Source organism: Apium graveolens, chromosome 4 (assembly GCF_009905375.1).
Source record: "Apium graveolens cultivar Ventura chromosome 4, ASM990537v1, whole genome shotgun sequence".
In the NCBI taxonomy this organism is placed as follows: domain Eukaryota; kingdom Viridiplantae; phylum Streptophyta; class Magnoliopsida; order Apiales; family Apiaceae; genus Apium; species Apium graveolens.
The window spans coordinates 221,741,730-221,763,227 of record NC_133650.1 but is presented as its reverse complement, the minus strand read 5'-3'; the positions used below and the strand labels follow the sequence as shown (position 1 = coordinate 221,763,227).

General features: G+C 36.9%; 1 protein-coding gene across 1 annotated transcript; it reads left to right on the top strand.

The window, feature by feature from the left end:
• Positions 1–6,135: 6,135 nt before the first annotated feature.
• Positions 6,136–8,150, top strand: LOC141719377 (uncharacterized). The gene is made up of 4 exons (XM_074521749.1): positions 6,136–6,255; positions 6,298–7,248; positions 7,545–7,660; positions 7,751–8,150. Exons 1-4 carry the CDS (start codon positions 6,136–6,138, stop codon positions 8,148–8,150), a joined length of 1,587 nt encoding a protein of 528 aa, XP_074377850.1.
• The last annotated feature ends 13,348 nt before the right edge of the window (positions 8,151–21,498 follow it).

Below are 21,498 nucleotides of genomic sequence, written 5' to 3'. Positions count from 1 at the left end.
TATCCACGTACCTATTTATTTTAAATATATTTTATGGTTCTATTATTTTAAAATTTGAATATGCCTAATTATTATAAATACACATTCAAATGATATGAATAAAGCTCTATTTTCAATTATTAACAATCAAATCAATTTGGTTTCATACTTTTAAATAGAATTATAAAGAAAATATAGTTATCTAAATCAATATTAGTCATTTGTGAAACAGAGCAAGGCATTACGCGTCAAGACAACATGGATGGAGAAATAAATTTATTATTTGAAGAATTGTACTAATCGAATAAAGGATCTCGAACTCAAGGTTATTAGAATATTTTCTAAGACATGGAAAGTCAATATGTGACATTTTCCAACAAGTATAGTCATGTCACTAATTGTGCAAAGTTGGGCCTCTGATAAAGAAAATTGAATCTTCAAGACTTGTGAAACTTTGAGAGTTGTTGTGTAAAACATGCCTTTACATAACAAGACTAAGTTACACTGACAATTCTGAAATTTAGTTGACTTGTAATTTTATGTATTTTGTAATAATATTTTTTGAGTCTGTAAAAATGTTCACATAAACTAGACTGAAGTATTTTTTTTAATAAACAGCCAACAAGTTAGGAATAAATCTCTGAAAGAAGTTTAAGCCTGATCATGCCTCAGAATGAAGATAAACTGCTTGATGAAGAATAATGTTATGGATTGAAAAATATTTTAAGTCAAATGCCAATAAGTCACATATTAAGTTATATCAAGAAGTCTATCGAGAAGTCAGATAAGCTTATAGAGAAGTCATTGTACCTGTAGAGATGTCACTGTACTTGTAGAGAAGTCAAACTACATGTAGAGAACTGGAGATATCGACAAGTTAAACTGCATATAGAGAAGTGGAGATATCGACAAGTCATAACACTTGTAGAGAAGTGGACATATCAACAAGTCAAACTACATATAGAGAAATGGAGATATCGACAAGTTAAAGTGCATGTAGAGAACCAGAGATATCAACAAGTCAAACTACATGTAGAGAAGTGGAGATATCGACAAGTCACCACACTTGTAGAGAAATGGAGATTTGGATAAGTCATTCTACATGTCAATATGAGACATTTCTATACAGTAATGCAGTTCGATAATAGCTAAAATTATAGAATACAACCAAATTGAAGATTCAATATTATCAGTTAACACACACTTTTATCACTAAAATGGAAAGTTCACAAATGTAGCTTGAGGAGTTCAAGATCAAGGGCCAAGATGAACTGGACAAAGGACGGTCACATACCTAGAAGATTATATGCAGATTTGCTCCACTTAAAATGGTATAGACAAAAGAACTTTAAACAATGTGTTAGTCTATTTTAGTGCTAGTTTTGTAAAATGTGCATGTTGATTTATAAAACTTGTCACGGGTCCTTAGTTCAGAAGTAACAAAAACAGATCTAGAAATCTTGTATTCTCTCAAGAGAAGTAGTTAAGTTCTTGTTATTCAAGAACACATATGTGTGGCACAACTAATTTGATTTTAATAAATCAAGTGAGTTTTGATAATTGTGTTTCTGTCTTTACAGTTATTTGATTATCACTATAAATATTTAGTTTGTCGAGTTCAAGTAGCCACAAACACTTTTAACTTAATTATCTTGAAAACAGTCAAACATAGTTTTTTTTAAAGTAAAATCAAGAAAACACATTCACCCCCCGTATGCATTTCATACCTAACAAGTGGTATCATAACTAAATCTGAAAGCCAAGTCCACCAAGAGAACCCTTCAGATACCGTAAGATGCTACATCCTGGAGATGTACATTGGTGAGCGCATGCATGAACTACTAAACTTGATTGACAGATTAGATCTTGGAAGTGTGAGTGCGCAAAAACTTAGCGGTATCAAGATCCCTGTCTTTGAAAAATTAAACTACATTCTATGGAAAAAGAAGATGATGTTTTTCATCATGATGGCTCATCCACTATATCTTGAAATTCTCAAGCATGGACCCATCATTCCTATGATAATGGTACCTGAAGTAACTGAAGGTGATGTAGTCATTCCTGGTCACTATGTTCCTAAAGATCTATCTATATACACAGAATCAGAAATAAGAAAGTTTTACTTGACAGTAGCTTGCAACTCATTCTAATTGAATCTCTTGATAATGTCATGTATAACAAAATTATCAACTGTGAGTCAGCCAAGCAAATTTAGGAGAAGATAGAGATTCTGTGTGAAGGTACTGAGGAAGTGAGATCAAACCAGAGTAGAATTCTGATCTCACAATATAAAAGTTTCATGGCTAAACCTAAAGAAAGAATTATTGAGGTTTTCAACAAATTGATAAATGACTTGTAGCTGCATGACAAGTTCTATGAAGGTGAGAAGGTTAACGTGAAATTCTTGCTCACTTTTCCTGACCATATATAATACAATATCTCTATAATTAGAGAAGAGAGAGATCTAGGGAGAATAACTGGAGTTTTTATATGGTATTATTAAGACCTATGAGCTGGAGATGATGTAGATATAATCATTAAAGCTAAGTCAAGGATATGTTGTGGATGTGTCAAGTGCCTTGATAGCTAATGATCAAAATAATTGAAAATGAAACTGAATCTCAGACTGACGTTATACAACCTTCAAAAGCAAGTCATTCTGAAGTTGGAAGAGGATGATTATTACACCCTTGATGAGTTGGATGAAATGGACCAGTCTATGGCCTACCTAGAAAGGAAGTTTTTAAACATTAGAGTCAAAAGCCAGGTATTTCAAGGGTAAAGGTCAAACATCCTACAACAACAACTGAAAGGGAAAAACTCAGACAAATACAACTAGCAAAAGTGGTTATGAATTAGGATCTATGGACAGGTCTAAGATTAAATGCTATAACTGTGATGAGGTTGGCCACTTTGACATAAAATGCAAAAAGCCAAAGAATGTGAAGAAAGATAAGGCATACTTGGAGTTTGAGGCTAAGTATGAAGCACTTCTGAAGAAGAAACAAGAAAAAACTTATTTTGCTGAGGGAAAGAGTTTGGATGACACAGATGATGAAGATAATAGTGAAGAATATGAAAACTATGCTCCCATGACGTTAAAGGAAGGAAAATCATATGCATCAAAGTCCGAGGTACCTATCCTAACTACCATTATTTTGAATGCCTTACAATATAAAGAAACTGTTAAAAAGTTGAGTATGTAAATGTTTCACATTCACACAAGCATGGTGGTTGCAACTGAAGGAAAGATTATCAAAAGTGAATTAGAAACTAGAAATTGAGAAACAAGAACTAGAGCTGCAACTTATGAACCTATAATTGTTAGGACGAAAACACGCGCTAAATTTACACGCAAGTATATGCGTTCGCAAGTAATATAGAATTCTTTTTAGTTCGTTTCCACAAAGACTGGTTTAGGTTAAATTTAATTTATGCACTTATGCAACAATGATATGGCTATCGTTCAATGCTAAGACAAATAACAAATTGGGTTTTGATTAAACTAAGAGATTATACTAAATAACATTAACTAAGAGAATTGAGGTTGAATTACTTATATGAGACAAACATGGGATTCTAACTTCATTACTACTTCATTCAAAGTCATTGTACTTGACCTTAGCATGCAATGGTGATGACAACTAATCAGATAACACGAAACTAGTAAACGCCAACTTTCGTTGCACGAATACCCTACTACCAGACATCCAAAAAAGAGATAGAAGCTGAATAGACACCAATTACATTACTAGAAATAGTGTCTACGACATCACCCCTTTAACATCGGTTAGAAATATCACCGATGTTAAAAGCAGTTTTAACATTGGTTTCTTTAAAACCGATGTTAAAGGTATTGTAAGACATCAGTATCTAAACCAACCGATGTCTATAATCATTAAAAAAAAGGCCCGCTTATTTCTTTCCCCCATTAATACACCAAAAAATTCCCCCTTAACTAAATTTTTTATTTTCAGTTTCCCCCCATTAACCAAAACAGTTTCCCCCCTTCTCTCTCTCTCTCAGCTCTCTCATTCTCTCTTCTCTCTCTCTCTCTCTCTCATTCTCTTATTCTCTCATTATCTCTTCTCTCTTCTCTCTCACTATCTTGTCTCTCTTCTTTCTTTTCTCTCATATCTCACTGTCTCTCTTCTCACTCACTCTCTTTAAACTAAAAACCCCAAAATTTATATGAATTAAACTCGATTAATTCATAAATTGAGGCCGATTGGTGCTGAAGAGCCTTGAAGGAAGTCTGGACTACTCGATTAGTGTGTGAAAAATATGTTTTTTTCGAATTTAATTTCAAATTTTATGTTTTGATTTTAATCGAGTTTGTTTACAGGTCAGTCTCTGGAGCTGGGTTTGGTTAATCTTGCAGTGGGTTTGCTCGATTAGGTAAGATTTCAGATGCTTGTGTATGTTTTGTTACTTTAATATATGCATGTGTTCCTCCCTGTTCTTGTTTAATTTTAATAGATGCATGTGTATGGATCCTGTTTAGTTTATGTTGTGTATGTTCTTGTTCTTGTTCTGTTTAGTTTATGTTGTGTTCCTCACTGTATGTTCTTGTTCTTGTTCATGTTCTGTTTTAGTTTAGGTGTGGAATTGTATATGTGTAAACATGTGTAGTTATAATAATAAATTTATATGTTTAATTATACATGTTACAAGCATTCGTATTACAAGCATTCGTATGTTTAATTTATATGCATAATTAATTTATATCTTTAATTATGTTTAATCCTAAATAAGTAAACAACTAATTGTTACTTCTTAATGTTTGAAATGACAAACAGGTAGGTTGCTAGGTTTCTAGGTTGCTGTTTGTGTTAAAACAATATATGGACAAGTCGTGAATTTTCAAAGACAGGGATTCTTTAGAATATGAGATAGGGGTTGAAAGTTTCTTAATATTTACAGAAGAAAACTCAAAGGATCCTCAGAACATTCATTGTCCTTATGGGCGTTGCGTTAATTTTAGAAAATATAATGTAAAAGTAATACGGGGTCATTTATATGAAAAAGGTTTTAGTTTGGGGTATACTGATTGGATTTAGCATGGAGAAACTAGTTCTAAAAGTGTTAGGTCATCTGCCGGTAGTACATTTCTACCTAAGGAGCAAAATGCTCAATCCGAAACTGTTGACGTTTATGAAGCTGCTTATGATTCAGATGATCATGATTCGTATGACTTCAATAGGTTTATAGCTGATGCAGAACAACCTTTGTTATAAGGGTAGTGAATGTACGAAGATAGAGTCAATGTTAAAGCTACATAACTGGAAAGCTAGGTTTGGTATTAGCGATAGCGCCTTCACTGATCTTCTCATTTCTGTTGGTTCTTTTCTTCCTCAAGATCATGTGTTACCGGTTAATGCGTATGAGGAAAAGAAAACCTAATCTGACTTGGGCCTCGATTAAATTTCATGCATGTCCAAACAATTGTATACTGTATAGGGGTATAAATCTTAATGCATTTAAGTGTCCTAAATGTCGTTTATCTCGCTGGAAGGTTGCGAAAGATGGTAAACTTAGGGTAAATAGTCTAGCCAAGGTTATGTGGTATTTTCCTATCATTCCTAGGTTTAAAAGAATGTTTAAATCTCCTGATACTGCTGAACAGTTGATTTGGCATTAAAAATAGCGGTCAAATGATGGTCAGATGCGGCATCCGACCGACTCTCCTTCATGGAGGAATATTGATTATCGGTGGCCTTCGTTTGCTAGTGATCCAAGAAACCTTCGATTAGCTTTAGGAGCAGATGGTATAAACCCATTTAATAATGGCCTAAGCAATAGGTACAGCTGCTGGCCGATAGTATTGGTAGCTTATAATCTTCCTCCATGGTTATGCATGAAGAGGAAGTTTATAATGTTATCAATATTAATTCCTGGTCTGAACGAGCCGGGAAATGATATTGACGTATACTTAGAGCCGTTGATCGATGATTTGAAGAAGCTTTGGGTAGAAGGTGAACCAAATATCTATGACGCTTATAGTAAATCCTATTTTACTTTAAAAGCGGTTTTAATGTGGACCATAAATGACTTTCCTGGATAACAAATCTATCCGGTTGTGTTAATAAGGGTTATAAGAGCTGTCCCATATGTGGTGATGACACCGTTGCCAAATATTTAAGTCATAGTAAAAAAATGTGTTATCAAGGCCATCGTCGTTATTTGGCTGACCATCACCCCTATAGGAGACAAAAGTTGGCTTTTAACGGTGAACAAGAGCTTCAGCGACCACGTCCACCCCTTTCTGGTGAAGAAGTGTTAGCACAACAATAACGAATTAAATTTTCTTATGGCAAGGAAGTAAAGAAGTCCAAAAAGGTTGATTGTCCGTGGAAGAAAAAGTCTTTTTTTTTCGAGTTAGAATATTGGAAGTTTCACCATGTTTGTCACTGTCTCGATGTTATGTACATCGAGAAGAATGTGTGTGATAATCTGATGGGGACACTGTTAAATATGCGGCACAAGTCAAAAGATAGCGAGGCATCTCGTCGTGATATGCTTGACATGGGTGTTAGGGCTGATTTAGCTCCACAAGTAGGAGAAAAGAAAACCTACTTGCCTTCTTCTATTTTTACTTTATCAAAGGCTGAAAAAAGAACAATATTGTCATCATTCTTGAATATGAAACTTTCGTATGGACATGTATCGAACATTAAAAACTATGTGTCCATGGCTGATTTAAAGATTTATGGGTTGAAGTCCCATGACTGCCACATCCTCCTCCAACAGTTACTCCCGGTTGCAATTCGATCCGTTCTTCCAAAACATGTTAGGGTCACAATAATACGATTGTGTTTCTTTTTCAACTCCTTGTGCAGCAAAGTAGTCGATGTTTCGAAACTAGATAAAGTGCAATCAGATGTGATATTGACCTTGTGTGAGCTTGAAAAAAAATTTCATGCCTCATTTTTTGATGTTATGATACATCTCATAGTCCACTTGGTTTGGGAATTACGTTTGTGTGGACCAGTGTGCTATAGGTGGACGTATGTGTTTGAACGGTTTAATAAAGTGACGAAGAGTTATGTTAAAAACTGTTATCATCCAGAAGGTTGTATCGCCGAAAGTTATCTTGGTGAGGAATCGGTAGAATTCTGCACCGAGTTTCTTAAAGAGAGTTGCAAAATAGCTGGTGTTCCCAAAGACCAAGTTAGGCTTTTTGGTCCCTTATCCGTTGTGAAGATGAAGGAAGTTGATGAGGAAGAGCGAGATGAGGCACATTTAACTGTCCTGTTAAACAATTCTGAAGTATGTCCTTATATAATGTAAGTTTAGTTTTCTTTCTTGTAAAACCATGTCTTTTTGGTAAGTATTCTTGTGAGTGAATATAATACATGTTTTTTCTCAGAAAGCATAAGGAGTATCTTGAAGAAATTTATCGAGGAAAGAAAAAGAGTGTTCATTGGCTCATTGGGAGAACATAATTGGCAGTTTGCTGATTGGTTTGAAAGAAAACTTGGTTTCTCTTATTCTGACTTTTATTGTGAGTTTTATTTCATATAATTAATAAGTGGCTTATATGTAGTTAATGACAATGTGTGTAGGTTAGGAGTGAACTTAAGGAAAACCGCGTCGCTGTTTCAGAAATGATAAGATGGTTGGCTGCCAAACCATCTTATTCTGTTTTGACTTATGAAGGATATCTAGTTGACGGAGTTCGGTACTTCACAAAAGATCATGATAAATCAAGGGTTGTTCAGAACAATGGTGTTTCTTTAGTTGCTAAGATGGTTTAAGTTTGTTGTGCTAGGGATTTAAATTCGATTGAGAGTGATATGATGTTCTATGGCATCATTCTAGAAATATGGGAGTTGGACTACCATGCTTTCAAAGACCCTTTATTCTTGTGTAAATGGGCATCGAATGACAAAGGTATCAAAGTGGATGATCTTGGCTTCACGCTTGTGGACTTTAGTCGACAAGGCCACAAGAAGGATAAATATGTTTCCGTTGATCAAGTGAAGCAAGTGTTTTATGTCGAAGATCCGGTTGATGCTACCTGGTCCATTGTATTAAAATCCACGACTCGAGACTATCACGATATCTACAATGAAGATGACCTAAGAGACACGACAATGGAGCATCATCCATTCTGCTCTAATATCCCAGCATGTTATGTTTCTGATGATATAGAGCATAGGGTTAGATAAAATGTTGTGGGAATTTGAGTTAAAAACTGAACAATATATTTATATATTGTAAAACTATGTACTATGTTGTCTGTATTTTCTTTCTTTTCTAGAGTTAATACATTTCGCTTAATGTACTATGTTACCATTTTATATGAATGCACTTCTACTTTACACGTTTCTCTTAATGCACATATTTATATCAGTTGATTTTGGATGTATATCATTTCGTTTAATATTCATGTTGTATCTGCATGTTTTGTCATTTAATATTACCATTTTATATGAATGCACTTCTACTTTACACGTTTCGCTTAATGCACATATTTATATCAGTTGCTTTTGGATGTATATCGTTCCATTTAATTATTCATGTTCAATCTGCATGTTCTATCGGTTGCATATATTTGTACTAATATTTTGTTACACTTTATAGATTGAAGGATTGAAATGGTAGCTAAGAAGCAGAAAAAGTCCAAGAAAAGTAGTGAATCTAAAACAGCCGAGGAAGCCAATGAGTTGCCTCTACTGATCAAAGCAGCAGGACAATGTAATCAGTCTGAACTAAAAGAAACAGCAACTGAAGTAACTGTCTCTGTACTAGCAGCTAAGAAGCAGAAAAAGTTGAAGAGAAGTAGGGAATCTAGAACAACAGAAGATGCCAGTGGTCAGTTTGAAGGACCAAAAGAAACACCAAATGAAACTATCAATGTTGTTGGCTTTTTTGTTTATTTTTCATGGATTTTAAATATTTCTATATTTTAAACAGATAAAAGCAGGGAGGTTGCAGCCTGGGGAGAAGAAATATAAGGCAATTTTTTGGCAAAGGGTCGTAAGAAAAAAGATGGGACATATGACGAAGAAGTGGAAGAAATAAATGCCAAAATTGTAAGTAAAATATTTTAGTAGAATTTACAAGCTTCGAAGCAAGTAATTTTACTTTTTGTTTTCTTATTTTCTGTTAACAGGATGCCTTGCTGGATAAGAAGGAAAATGGAGAATTTCAACCACCGGGTGTTGTAGATGTGTTGAGCACAACCCTAGAAACTCCTGAACATTCAGGACGGGTTCGAGGCGTTGGAGGGTTCGTCATCCCAACATTGTTTTTCAATTTGCCTCAGGAGAAATGAACAAGAATTACAAAGGCTGAGTTGATGGACCGTGATCGACAGAGGGATGATGAGATGGAGAGATTAAAAATGGAATTCACGGAACAGATTGAAGCTCTAAAGGCTCAATTTTCTCCAAATTTATCTAAGAAAGCAGCATCATGTCATGGAATCCTTGATGAAGGTGTAAAACCAACTGTTGAGAAGGAATTGTTGGTGGCTGAAGATGACAATGGATGTATTGCTTTTGACAAAGATCCATCTGACCCAAAGGTAAGAAGCATGTAGTATCAATATGTAATAGTGCACACAATACATGCTTACATAAATTATTTATTTTCTGTCTTCCCTTATAAATGTAGGCTGCAAAAAAAATGTGAGCTCGTTGTGGACAATATTGAGAACAAGGTTGTATTTGGCATAGTTTTGGAAGACTCAGATATGAACAAATTAATACATGGAGTGCCTATGCCAGCTGAATGTGTTCGTGTTTTGGTGGACGACAGTATCCAAGAAGAAGCCTTGGTTCCCGTACCCATACGTGGTGAAATAGAGACGGTTCTCCAAGCTGTTGGCTCACATTTAGCATGGCCTCGTGACATGGTAATCTTCCCGACTGTAATTAAGAAGGTATGTTGACGCTAGGGGTGAGCAGAAAACCGCACAAACAGCAAAAACCACCCGGACCGCACCAATCTACACCGCAAAATGCGGTTTTTAATTTTCGTGGTGCGGTTGCGGTTTGAATTTTTAATAAACCGTGCGGTGCGGTGCGGATTGTGGTTTTAAATTTCTGAAATGCGGTTCAAATCGCACCGCACCGCAATATTTAATATATATAATAATAATAATAATTATATTTCATGATTTCATTTATTAAGTTTGATTCCATTTAACATACTAGGAGTGCTTGCTTAGTGATCATCTTGTTTCTCTAAGATCAATTGTTGCGTGGTGATCATCCTATTTGTGTTTCTTCAAAAATAATGAGACACATGATACAAAGCCACTTATTTAATAGTGAACTCATTTAATTGCTGAGCCAAGCTTCTACGTTAAACTTTACATTGTGGAATTTCTAATTAGTATTATTGAAGAATATTGGCCACTTTGTTATATTGTTCAGAAATTTAATTAATTTAAGATTTGTATTTATTTAAAATTTTCGAACTTGTAATGTATAAACCGCAGTGAACCGCACCACACCGCACCGCATTTTTGTGGTGTGGTTTATGCGGTTTTTGAGGGTACGCGGTGCAGTTGCGGTTTGGAAATTTGATCAAACCGCATGTGCGGTTTGGTTTGCGGTTTGAGGAAAAAACCGCACCGCCCGCACCGCGCTCACCCCTAGTTGACGCCAATAATTTCTCACATTATGTTCAGAAAAGGGGTTTCTATATTTAATAAATTATTGATTAATTAATTTCAGAAAAAGGTTACGGAAATACCTTTGTCAAAAGAAAAAAGTGAGTTGCAATGCCTGCAAGAAGAATTTGACAGGGCAAAGACACATAAGAACGTGCCGAGTTGCTTTAGTTTGTTAAACAAACATGCAAAAACTTTCATGAAAGCTACGGGGGCCTCTTTGCCGATTCCGTGCAATGCAGAGGTTTTTGGAGTAGAAAAGACAATATTTGTTTTGCATGAAAACATAATTGCCTTGTTAGAGTATGACATGATCGGACAATCTACAATAGCGGCATACATGGCATAAACATAGTTTTATTTTGATTCTTTTTATTTTGCACAAATGCATACGCTGATGAGCCCATTTTTTTAGCTACTTGCATACTGTGGTCACTGAGAATGATGATTTAGATCTGTTTGCCTTCTGCGATCCTGTTGTTACATTTTCCCTCAATAAAGGTTTTGAATCTTACATTGTCAATCAGTTGAAAGAGAGGAATGTTGATCGTGTATTCTTCCTGCCACATAACGAGAAGTAAATTTTTACTTTGTTACAAATATTTTTTAGGTATTTTTTCCCGCATATTTTAACTTTATAATATTTATTTTAAAAAATACTCAATATTGGATTTTAGTCATAATATGGGAGGGAGACATCTATATCTGCAATCCTTTGTCTCAGCCGTATCATTTTCCTAAGTTGGAAAAAGCATTGTCAAGATAATCTCTACGTGAACATGTTTCAGTTTTGATATATATGCTTCTAGATTATTTTTAGGTATTTTTTTGACATTGTTTCATTCTATCACGTAGCGCAATAAAAACTTTTAATGCCGAAACTAGAGGGGAAATAAGCCTGCAAAAATAAAGAATTTTTGCTGTAAGTTTTACATTTAGTCTGTTTCTCCAGATTGGTGAAGTCCCCCTTTCTTTGCTTCTGACTTTGATTTTGTTGTTTTGTAAAGGGATCGCCCAAACAACCTGGTGGTCATGAATGCGGCTATGTCATCCTGCGCTATATGAAAGAAATCATTTCAGACAGAGAAATGACATTTAGAACTAATGTATATCTAATTCACATGTTAACTATTAAAATAAAAAGTTCTACATAATTCATGTGCTAATTCCTTGTCACGTTTATTAAAAATTAGTGGGCGACTAAGACCCGTTTGTCTTATACGAAGGACGAGCTTGACGAGGTGCGAATGGAGGTTGCAGAATATATCCAGGAGTTGATATGAAGTTTTTAATGACTTGATTTTTGCAAACTAGTAAGGGAACCATTTGCTTTTGCAAACTTTAGTGGTCTCGTATGTTGGTAAATTTTAGACGCATATATCAAGTTGTATAAATTTTAGTTAAAATATGAAGATGAATATGGATGGGTGGATTGGTTTTTGGTTGTAGATATGGATGTTGGTTTTTTGTTGGACGTCTGAATGGTTAAATGTTGGTTGTCGGAGAATGCGGTTGGATTTTGGTTGTAGACATGCAAATTGATTGAATATATAATTTGGTTGTTTGTTGGATGCTCATTTGATATTTTTTTGCTTTTTCTGGGTTTATGCACAAATGCACATGCTTATTTTTTTTAAAAATAAGAACTCAAACATCGGTTCTTGTTATAAAACTGATGTGAATCAACTAAAAACACATCACCTACTCAAACTAAAAATGATGACTAAACAAACAAAACAAATCGAATTATTGGAAAGAAAACGATGTCTATAATGTTAAAACACATCACTTTGTGCAAGTATATAAAAGTAAAATGAAAAAAACCCGATGTTAAAGTAGAAGTTTCACATCGCTTCTTCAAATAAAACTGATGTTATAATACATGTCTAACATCAATTTAGCAAATGAACCGATGTAAAATACGGATTAAGACATCAATTTGTTTAAGAATCTGATGTCTATCAATTGAAAGTACTTCCCTGTTATATGTTTAAAGTGTTATTTAACCTCCTAAATACCATTTTTGACAATCTAGTTTTAACATTTTATTCAAAAAAAGGGCTAATTATATATCAGTTTGCTAAAAAACCGATGTCTGTGTACATCTTTAACATCGGCTAAAAACCGATGTTAAAGACCCCTACCTTTCTCTACACATGAGAAGACATCGGTTTAAAAAAAAAGACATCGGTTTATAACCGATGTCTAAGGGCATTTTTCTAGTAGTGTTATGTTGAGACCCTATATGTCTATAAAATTTGATAACATAAGGTTTAATGCACAAGTTATCTATCATGATTACATAGGGCAAGTAAGATGGTTAAAATTACCTATGAATCATGCATAACAAATACATGAACCTATGCTAGCATGGCAAGTTCTAAACCTCTATATTTACTGTCGGTTCAATAGAGATTAACACGCTATCTTATAAGTTCACGACGCTCATAAGACGAATACGCACAATCAATACTAGGATATCATAAAATCACCACACACTAAGATATCAAAACAAATTAACTATTGAAATCCATAAGTAAATCCGTTAAAATCCCACGATAATGATTAGTTTATAACTGAACTCATCATCACTGTGGGTTCCGATGAAAGCATGGTATAATAAACTAAGTCTTTATAAACTGAATAACTAATCAAAGTACGTAATCAAGAGTATTAGGTTCAATAAACAAGAAAACAAGCATCCAAGATTAAAACTTAAGCAAAGAATCACAAGTAAAACATGTTCTTCTTCTCTTTCATTGTATTTGTGCTATTAGGTCTTCTTCTTGCCTTCTCCTTCGTCTCTATTATGAAAAATGTCTTAAAAAGGTCTTTATATAGTAGCCCAACTCGAATAGAAGTCCAGAAAATCAGTCTCAGAATAGAATCAGGATTCTCAGAATTCGACCTGGCGCGACCGCCCCGGGATACGGCGCGACCGCTCTGAGTATGGCGCGGCTCTCCCAAGTGTAGCGCGGCCGCACTGAGCTTCTAGAAAAAATGATTTCTTCTCTATTTCTTGTCTTCAACTGCTGGTTTCTTCGCGCCCTTGACCAATGCTTTATCCTCACACTCTTCCAAGCATATATCATGCAATTTCCAGCCGTTCTTCCTACCTATGCCCTGAAATACAAAACACTACAAAAACACATCAAATACACAAACAAATTGAGTACAAAACACCAATTTGAGCCTTCATGAAGCATTCTAGGTGGATATAAATGCCACTTAACACACCCCAAACTTGAATCGATGCTTGTTCTCAAGCATAACAGACTCAAAAAAAAAATATGAATGAATGCAACTAACATGAATGCAACGATCCTCTCAGATTAACTAAACCAACCAATAAGCAACATCTCAACGAATGTAATTATTCGCACAAAGTTTAATCAAATCCCACAAATCAACCCACAAGCTAGAAACGTGCGTGTGTGCAATTGCTTAACAGATATACCCTCGACACTAGATCAATAATCATAACTCACTACTCATCAAGGAAATCACAAGGTTATAAACAGAATAAATGATAAACTCAAAATAACTGACAACAGTTCGATTTTTATATCGGAGTCCTACACGGAATCATGCTTTTATTGCTAACACATAACAAACTCAAACATGCTTGTTTGATTGTGCAATAAGTGAGGTCCATAAAAGACGTATGCAATAATACCCATGTAGCGAGCGTTAGGTTAGTGGATTCCATACTATAAAAGCCTTAGGTCACTAGGCACAAAGTCCCCTAGAACTTAATAACTCGAGTATTAAAGAGCCCACTTGTGATCAATTATGCGAAATACATATTTTTTCTTTTTTTTTTTCTTTTTTTCAACAATTTCTAAACGAGTGCATTTCGTTCCTTCTTGCTCAACCCTAGACTACTCATATAAATTTGAGCCGGCTACTAGTCATTTGACACCTAGCCACAACAACTAGCAATGAAATCCAATATTTTTCTCCAATTTTTAAAAATCCATATTATTACGTCACTAAGAGAATATCACAAATTCTAGACATAAACAAGTGATTAAACCTCGACAAATAAATAAACCATGATGATGATCTAGCACGCAAGAAACCTATAAGACTTAGTGAAAATTTCTTATTTCTAGCATGCAAATCAATTCACTAGGACTTAACATTCCTTTATGTGACATTACTATACTCGAATCAATATCACAAATTAATCGGAAAAGTAACCTCATGGATCATGATAAAATGCACATGCAATTATATGTAACATACTAACATGCAAAATAAATATACAAAATAAATAAATAAAACTACATGACAAATATGCAACTATATGACCTAAACTATCATAAATATGCATCTATATGGACTCACACAAACATATTCTTTAACTACCACCCCAAATTTAAAATTTTCACTGTCCTCAGTGAAATAGTAGTAGGGAATAAAGGCATACCTACTCGGAATTAGGATGGTCATCACCCTCCGCGGGTGGAGTGTTAGGAGGCGGGTTCAGAATATCCTCACCAAAAACAAGCCACTGAATGTCAACTCTCGTGGCCCTAAAAGCTGTCCACAACGCCGGGGTAAGATCCTGTGCAAAACTGCTATGGATGTCATACATTGCATCCATCCGCCTCGTCAAGCGCCTATACTGTGTTGAACCCAAACCAGCACTGTCCTCTACCTGCTGCTGCTGCTGCTGCGAAAGACCGACCTCACCCATATGATTTTCCCATGCCGCTCTGGGTTTCTGAGAAGAACCACCAGCATATGCCTGATCGGCTGGCTGGCCACCCGGTAAATGATCGTAGGTGTACCTCAGGCCCTTCTCATCAGCCTTCCCACCAAACCAATCCTACATCACTGCTATCGTCAAACTGTCAATAGGGGCACTCGGTAACTGAAGCTGCTCATATGCGGGCCAATGAACTCCCACCGCCACACAAAGCTTCGTCGCAATTGAGGCATATAGGATAGAACCCGTGGTGCTCTGACAGAAAAACCTCAGAATACCCTGATAAATAATGGAGCCAAGATCTACATAATCGCCCTGCAATATCCCCCACAAGAACTTTGCCCGATCCACAGTAATATCATGCACATGAGAAGAAGGCATGATGTTCGCACAGATAAAAGAGTTCCAAACACGAGCAAACCTGTTCATGCATGAGGCTGGGAAAGTAGCATACTCGTTCAAACCCCTCTTGAACTTTCAGTGAGTGTTTGAGACACACAGCGTAACAACAATCAAGTCCAAGTCAAAATCCTCCCCGGTCTTAGCCACCCAATCCTCCTGAGCCGACTGTCTCTCGGGTTGGTTGATCACTCTCCGAATAGCCTCTGACATATAATCCACCGTCAACCCCCGCACTACCGAGTACCCGTTCTTATCCGTCTTTGTATTCACATAAAACTCGCAAACTACACTCATAGGCACAACAGCAGGTGCCTCATAAAAAACAACTCAACCCATCTCCAAAATCATCTAAAGCAACTTACCATCCTTCCCTGATGGGAGAAAACCCCTCTCCTTCGCTATCAGCTTCGATAATAGCCGTATACTCCGCTTCAGCCTCAGGAGTAGCAAATCGAGGCCTCATACCAGCAACACTCAAAAAATTAGCAGTGGCAGGGTTAGTGCTGTTGCTAACTTGAGTTCGTGCTCTCTTGGGTGCCATTGGATTTGATGAATTGAGAAAAGAGATGTGTGTAAGATAGATTTAGAGTTGAGAGTAAAAGTATTATGGAGATGATTGTGTATAAGTGTATGTATATATAAAGATTGAGAAATTGAATTAGAATAGAAATGGGATAAGATTATGGAATTAGTGGGGGTAATGTTTGTAAGAATTGATTTGGAGAAGGAATTAAGGGAAGTGGAAGAGGAAAATTCGGCTGGTGTGTTTGTTTTTGTTTGAAATTTCCATTTTTCTATTTTTTTCTACAGGGGGTCAGCACGGCCACCCCGCCAGGCAGTGCGGGTGCGCCGTGTCTGTGGAGTTCCAGCGCAGCCGCCCCGCTTCCCAGCACGGGCGCGCCGTGCTTTTGGAAAAACACCCTTTTTTCTGTTTTTCTATTTTTTTGTCTTTTTTTCTGCTTTTTCTTCCTTCTATCTTATACTAAATTACAACAAGCTTGGGTTGCCTCCCAAGAAGCGCATTGTTTATGTCACTAGCTTGACGTAGCATCCCGAGATCAAGTGGACAATAGAACGACACTAACCACCTCACGGTTTATCATATTCCCATGGTAGTGCTTCAAATGCTGTCCATTTACCTTGAACGTTTGGCCTGGATCATTCTAAAAAATCTCCACCGCTCCATGTGGAAACACAGTTTTGATAATAAATGGCCCTGACCATCTTGACTTCAATTTTACAGGAAAAAGACGGAGACGAGAGTTGAACAAAAGAACTTGTTGCCCCGACACAAATGATTTGAGCACTAGACCCCTATCGTGCCACCTCTTGGCTTTCTCCTTATACATTTTGTTGTTCTCATACGCTTGAAGTCAAAACTCATCGAGTTCATTCAATTGAAGCATCCCCTTCTTACCAGCTACATCCATATCAAGGTTCAAATTTCTTCAAAGCCCAATATGCTTTGTGCTCTAGCTCCACATGCAAATGACATCCTTTACCATAAACCAATTGAAACGGAGACATGCCTAGCGGAGTCTTGTATCTTGTTTGATAAGCCCAAACAGCTTCATCCAGCTTCAAAGACCAATCCTTTCTCGATAGACATACAACTTTCTCTAGAATTCGCTTGATCTCTCTGTTAGACACCTCAACTTGACCATTAGTCTGAGGATGGTAGGTTGTAGCAATGCGATGATTTACATTATATCTTTATATTATAGCAGTGAACTTGTGATTGCAGAATTGCGATCCCTCGTCACTGATTATGACTCTTGGAGTTCCAAATCTTGTGAATATCTGCTTGTGAAGAAAATTTAGCACTACCTTCGCATCATTCGTCGGAAATGCTTTAACTTCCACCCATTTCGAGACATAATCAACCGCTAACAAGATATACTGATTATTGCATGACGAGATAAATGGCCCCATAAAGTCAATTTCCCAAACATCAAAGACCTCAACCTCGAGAAGCACATTAAGAGGCATCTCATCCCTCTTGGACATATTACCAACACGCTGGCAGCGATCACACTTCAAAATGAACTGATGCGCATCCTTAAACAATGTAGGCTAGAAGAATCCCGCTTGAAGGATACAAGCTACTGTCTTTTCTCCACCATAGTGGCCTCCATAAACAGTCGAATGACAGTCTCGCAAGATACCCTCCATCTCATTGTACGGAATACATCTCCTGATGATTTGGTCAGCTCTTTTCTGAAACAAAAATGGCTCATCCCACATGTACCACTTTACCTCGTGACGAAACTTCTTCCTTTGAGTAGAAGATAAGTCCGGGGGCATAATGTTCCTCACAAGATAGTTCAAAATGTCTGCGAACCACGGTTCTTCTTCTTTCACCCCAAACAACTACTCATCGGGAAAATACTCATTTATCAATATCTTATCCTGTGAAGTCGTACTTGGATCTTCTAAACGAGAGAGATGATTAGCAACTTGGTTCTCAGTACCTTTCCTGTCCTTGATCTCTAACTCAAACTCTTGAAGTAAAAGAACCCATTGAATTAATCTAGGCTTCGAGTCCTTCTTCGAGACGAGATAGCGAATTGCGCCATGATCAGTTAAAACTGTCACCTTCGTCCCAAGCAAATAAGATCGAAATTTCTCAAAATCGTAGACAATAGCCAAGAGCTCTTTCTCAATAGTACTAGTAAAGTTGAGAACCATTGAGGGTCTTACTAGCATAGTAGACCACAAAAAATATATTGCTCTTCCTTTGCCCAAGGACCACTCCAACTGTATAGTCACTTGCATCGCACATCATTTCAAAAGGCTCATCCCAATCAGGTGCAGTTATGACATGTGCCGTAATTAACTTCTTCTTTAAGCTCTCAAAAGCAGCTAGATACTCATCATCAAACTTGAAAGGGACATATTTCTCTAGAATATTGCACAACAATTTAGAGATTTTAGAGAAGTCCTTGATGAACCGCCGATAGAAGCCCGCATGACCAAGGAAACTGCGGATCCCCTTAACAGAAATTGGTGGAGGAAGGTTTTCAATGACCCCCACCTTGGCTTTGTCCATCTCAAGACCCTTACTAGAGACCTTGTGCCTAAGAATGATGCCATATTGCACCATAAAGTGACATTTCTCCCAGTTGAGAACCAGATTGGTTTCAACACAGCTTTTAAGCACTGCGCCAAGATTTTACAAGCACTCGTCGAAAGAATCCCCGAACACAGAAAAATCATCCATGAACACCTTCACATTCTGACCAATCATGTCAGAGAAAATGACCATCATGCATATCTGAAATGTGGCAGGTGCACCACATAACCCAAAAGAAACTCTTCTTAAGGCAAAAGTACCAAATAGACAGGTGAAGGTAGTCTTTTCCTGATCTTTTGGAGCGATGCAAATCTGATTATAACCCGAATAGCCATCCAGAAGATAATAGTATTCATGCCCAACCAACCTATCAAGCATCTGATCAATAAAAGGAAGAAGAAAGTGATCCTTCCTCATGGCCTTATTCAGCTTCCTGTAATCCATAAAAAATCTCCACCCTGGTACTGTTCGAGTAGGAATGAGCTCATTCTTCTCATTAGCAACCACTGTGATGCCTCCTTTCTTCAGAACATACTGAACTAGGCTCACCCAAGAAATGTCAGAAATAGGATAGATGATCCCTGCATCAAGCCATTTAAGAATTTCCTTCTTCACGAGCTCCTTCATGATCGGATTTAGCCTTCTCTGTTGCTCAACAGTTGGCTTACTTCCTTCCTCTAGCAGAATTTTATGCATATAATAAGAAGGGATGATTCCCTTGATATCTGCTATAGTCCATCCAATTGCCAATTTGGACTCTCTCAGAATTCTCAAGAGCTTTTCCTCATCACTACCTGAAAGGTCAGATGCAATAATAACATGCAAAGTAGACGCATCACCTAAAAAAGCATACCTTAAGTGTTCAAGCATTGGTTTAAGCTCGAGTTTAGGAGTTTCCTCAATAGATCGCTTTAGACGCCCATCAGCATTTTTGAGTTCTGATATTCCAAAAGATTCAAAAGGCATGTCCAGCCTTCGCTTCCAAGGATAAGCATTCAAATACTGCGACTGCTCATCACCTTCATCATCTTCACTATCTGAATTCCCCAACAAGCTTTCTCTAAGGCATCAGACCTTAGCATTTGATCAAGTTCTGAAGTAACCAGAGAATCGACCAATTCCACTTTTAAGCACTCCTCATTATTAGTAGGGAATTTCATGGCATTGAATACATTAAAAGTCACATCCTGATCCAGTACTGGCATAGTGAGCTCACTCTTCTGCACATCAATCAAGGTTCGGCCAGTAGCCAAGAATGGTCTTCCCAAGATTATGGGAATCTTTTCATCCTCCTCGAAATCAATAATTATAATTTCAGCAGTAAAGATGAGTTTGTCCACCTTGACCAAGACATCCTCCACAATGCCTCGTGGATATGTAATAGAATGATCGGCCAACTCTAAGGACATATATGTAGGCTTTGGATCAGGTAAATTCAACTTCTTGAAAATAGACAAAGGCATCAGATTGATGTTAACTCCCAAATTACATAAACATTTGTCGAACGACAACTTTCTGATGGTACAAGGAATAGTAAAGCTTCCAGGATCTTTAAGCTTCAGAGGCAACTTCTGTTACAACACATCAATACATTCCTCCGTAAAAGCAACGGTCTCTAAGTCATTGAGCTTCACTTTATGAGAGAGAATACCTTTCATAAACTTCACATATCTAGGCATTTGTTCAAGAGCTTCAGCGAAAGGTATGTTGATATGAAGTTTCTTGAACACCTCCAGAAACTTAGAAAACTGCTTATCCAACTTTTGTTTCTGCAGCCTCTTAGGAAAAGGAGGTGGAGGATAGATCTACTTCTCCCCTGTATTACCCTCAGGAGGAGTGTGTTCCACAGTTTTCTTCCTTGGTTCCACTTTTGCTTTCTTCTGTACATCTTCTTCAGTCACAACGTCATCTTCTAGAACTTGAGATTTTTCAGGATTTGTAACTTTTCCAGACCTCAATGTAATTGCCTTTACCTGTTCTTTAGCTTCCTTCTTGCCTGGAAATTCTGTGTCACTAGGTAGTGTACCAGGTTGACGATTTAGCAAGGCAATGGAAATCTGCCCAATTTGATTCTCCAAGGTCTTAATATAAACCGCTTGGCTCTTGCACATGAGCCTCAACTCCTCCAATTCAGATTTTTCATTAGATTGTTGAAGTTGGAGTTGTTGTCTTGGTGCATATTGCATTTGTTGAAAACCAGGAGGGTTATATTGCTTTGCTGCATACTGTTGATAAGGCTATTGTACCGCATTCTGATTGTTGCTCCAGCTGAAGTTAGGATGATTGCGGTTGTTGGGATAATAGATGGCTGGAACTGGCTGCTGCGACCTCTAAAAGTTGCTCAGGAACTGAGCTGATTCACTAGATATATCACACTGCTCTGTCTCATGCGCATCAGCACAAAGCTCACAAACACTAGTGATTTGATTAACTCCATAATTAGCCAAAGAATCCACCTTCATCATTAAAGCCTTAAGCTGAGCAGCTATAGCAGTAGCTACATCTACCTCTAGAATTCCTGCTACCTTGCCTTGAGGTAGTTTTTGAGAAGGGTTCTGGTATTCATTAGCAGCCATCAATTCAATCAACTCATAAGCTTCATCGTAGCTCTTAGCCCATAAGGCTCCACCTGATGCTGCATCAAGTATGGGTCTGGACTATGCTCCCAAACCATTATAAAAGCAGTTGATAATAATCCAGTCAGGA

Coding starts and splice junctions, on each gene's coding strand:
- LOC141719377 (XM_074521749.1), top strand. CDS start 6,136: ATGTGTTATCAAGGCCATCGTCGTTATTTGGCTGACCATCACCCCTAT. Junction 6,256..6,297: donor CACCCCTTTCTGGTGAAGAA/GTGTTAGCACAA, acceptor TCTTATGGCAAG/GAAGTAAAGAAGTCCAAAAA. Junction 7,661..7,750: donor TATCTAGTTGACGGAGTTCG/GTACTTCACAAA, acceptor TTGTTGTGCTAG/GGATTTAAATTCGATTGAGA.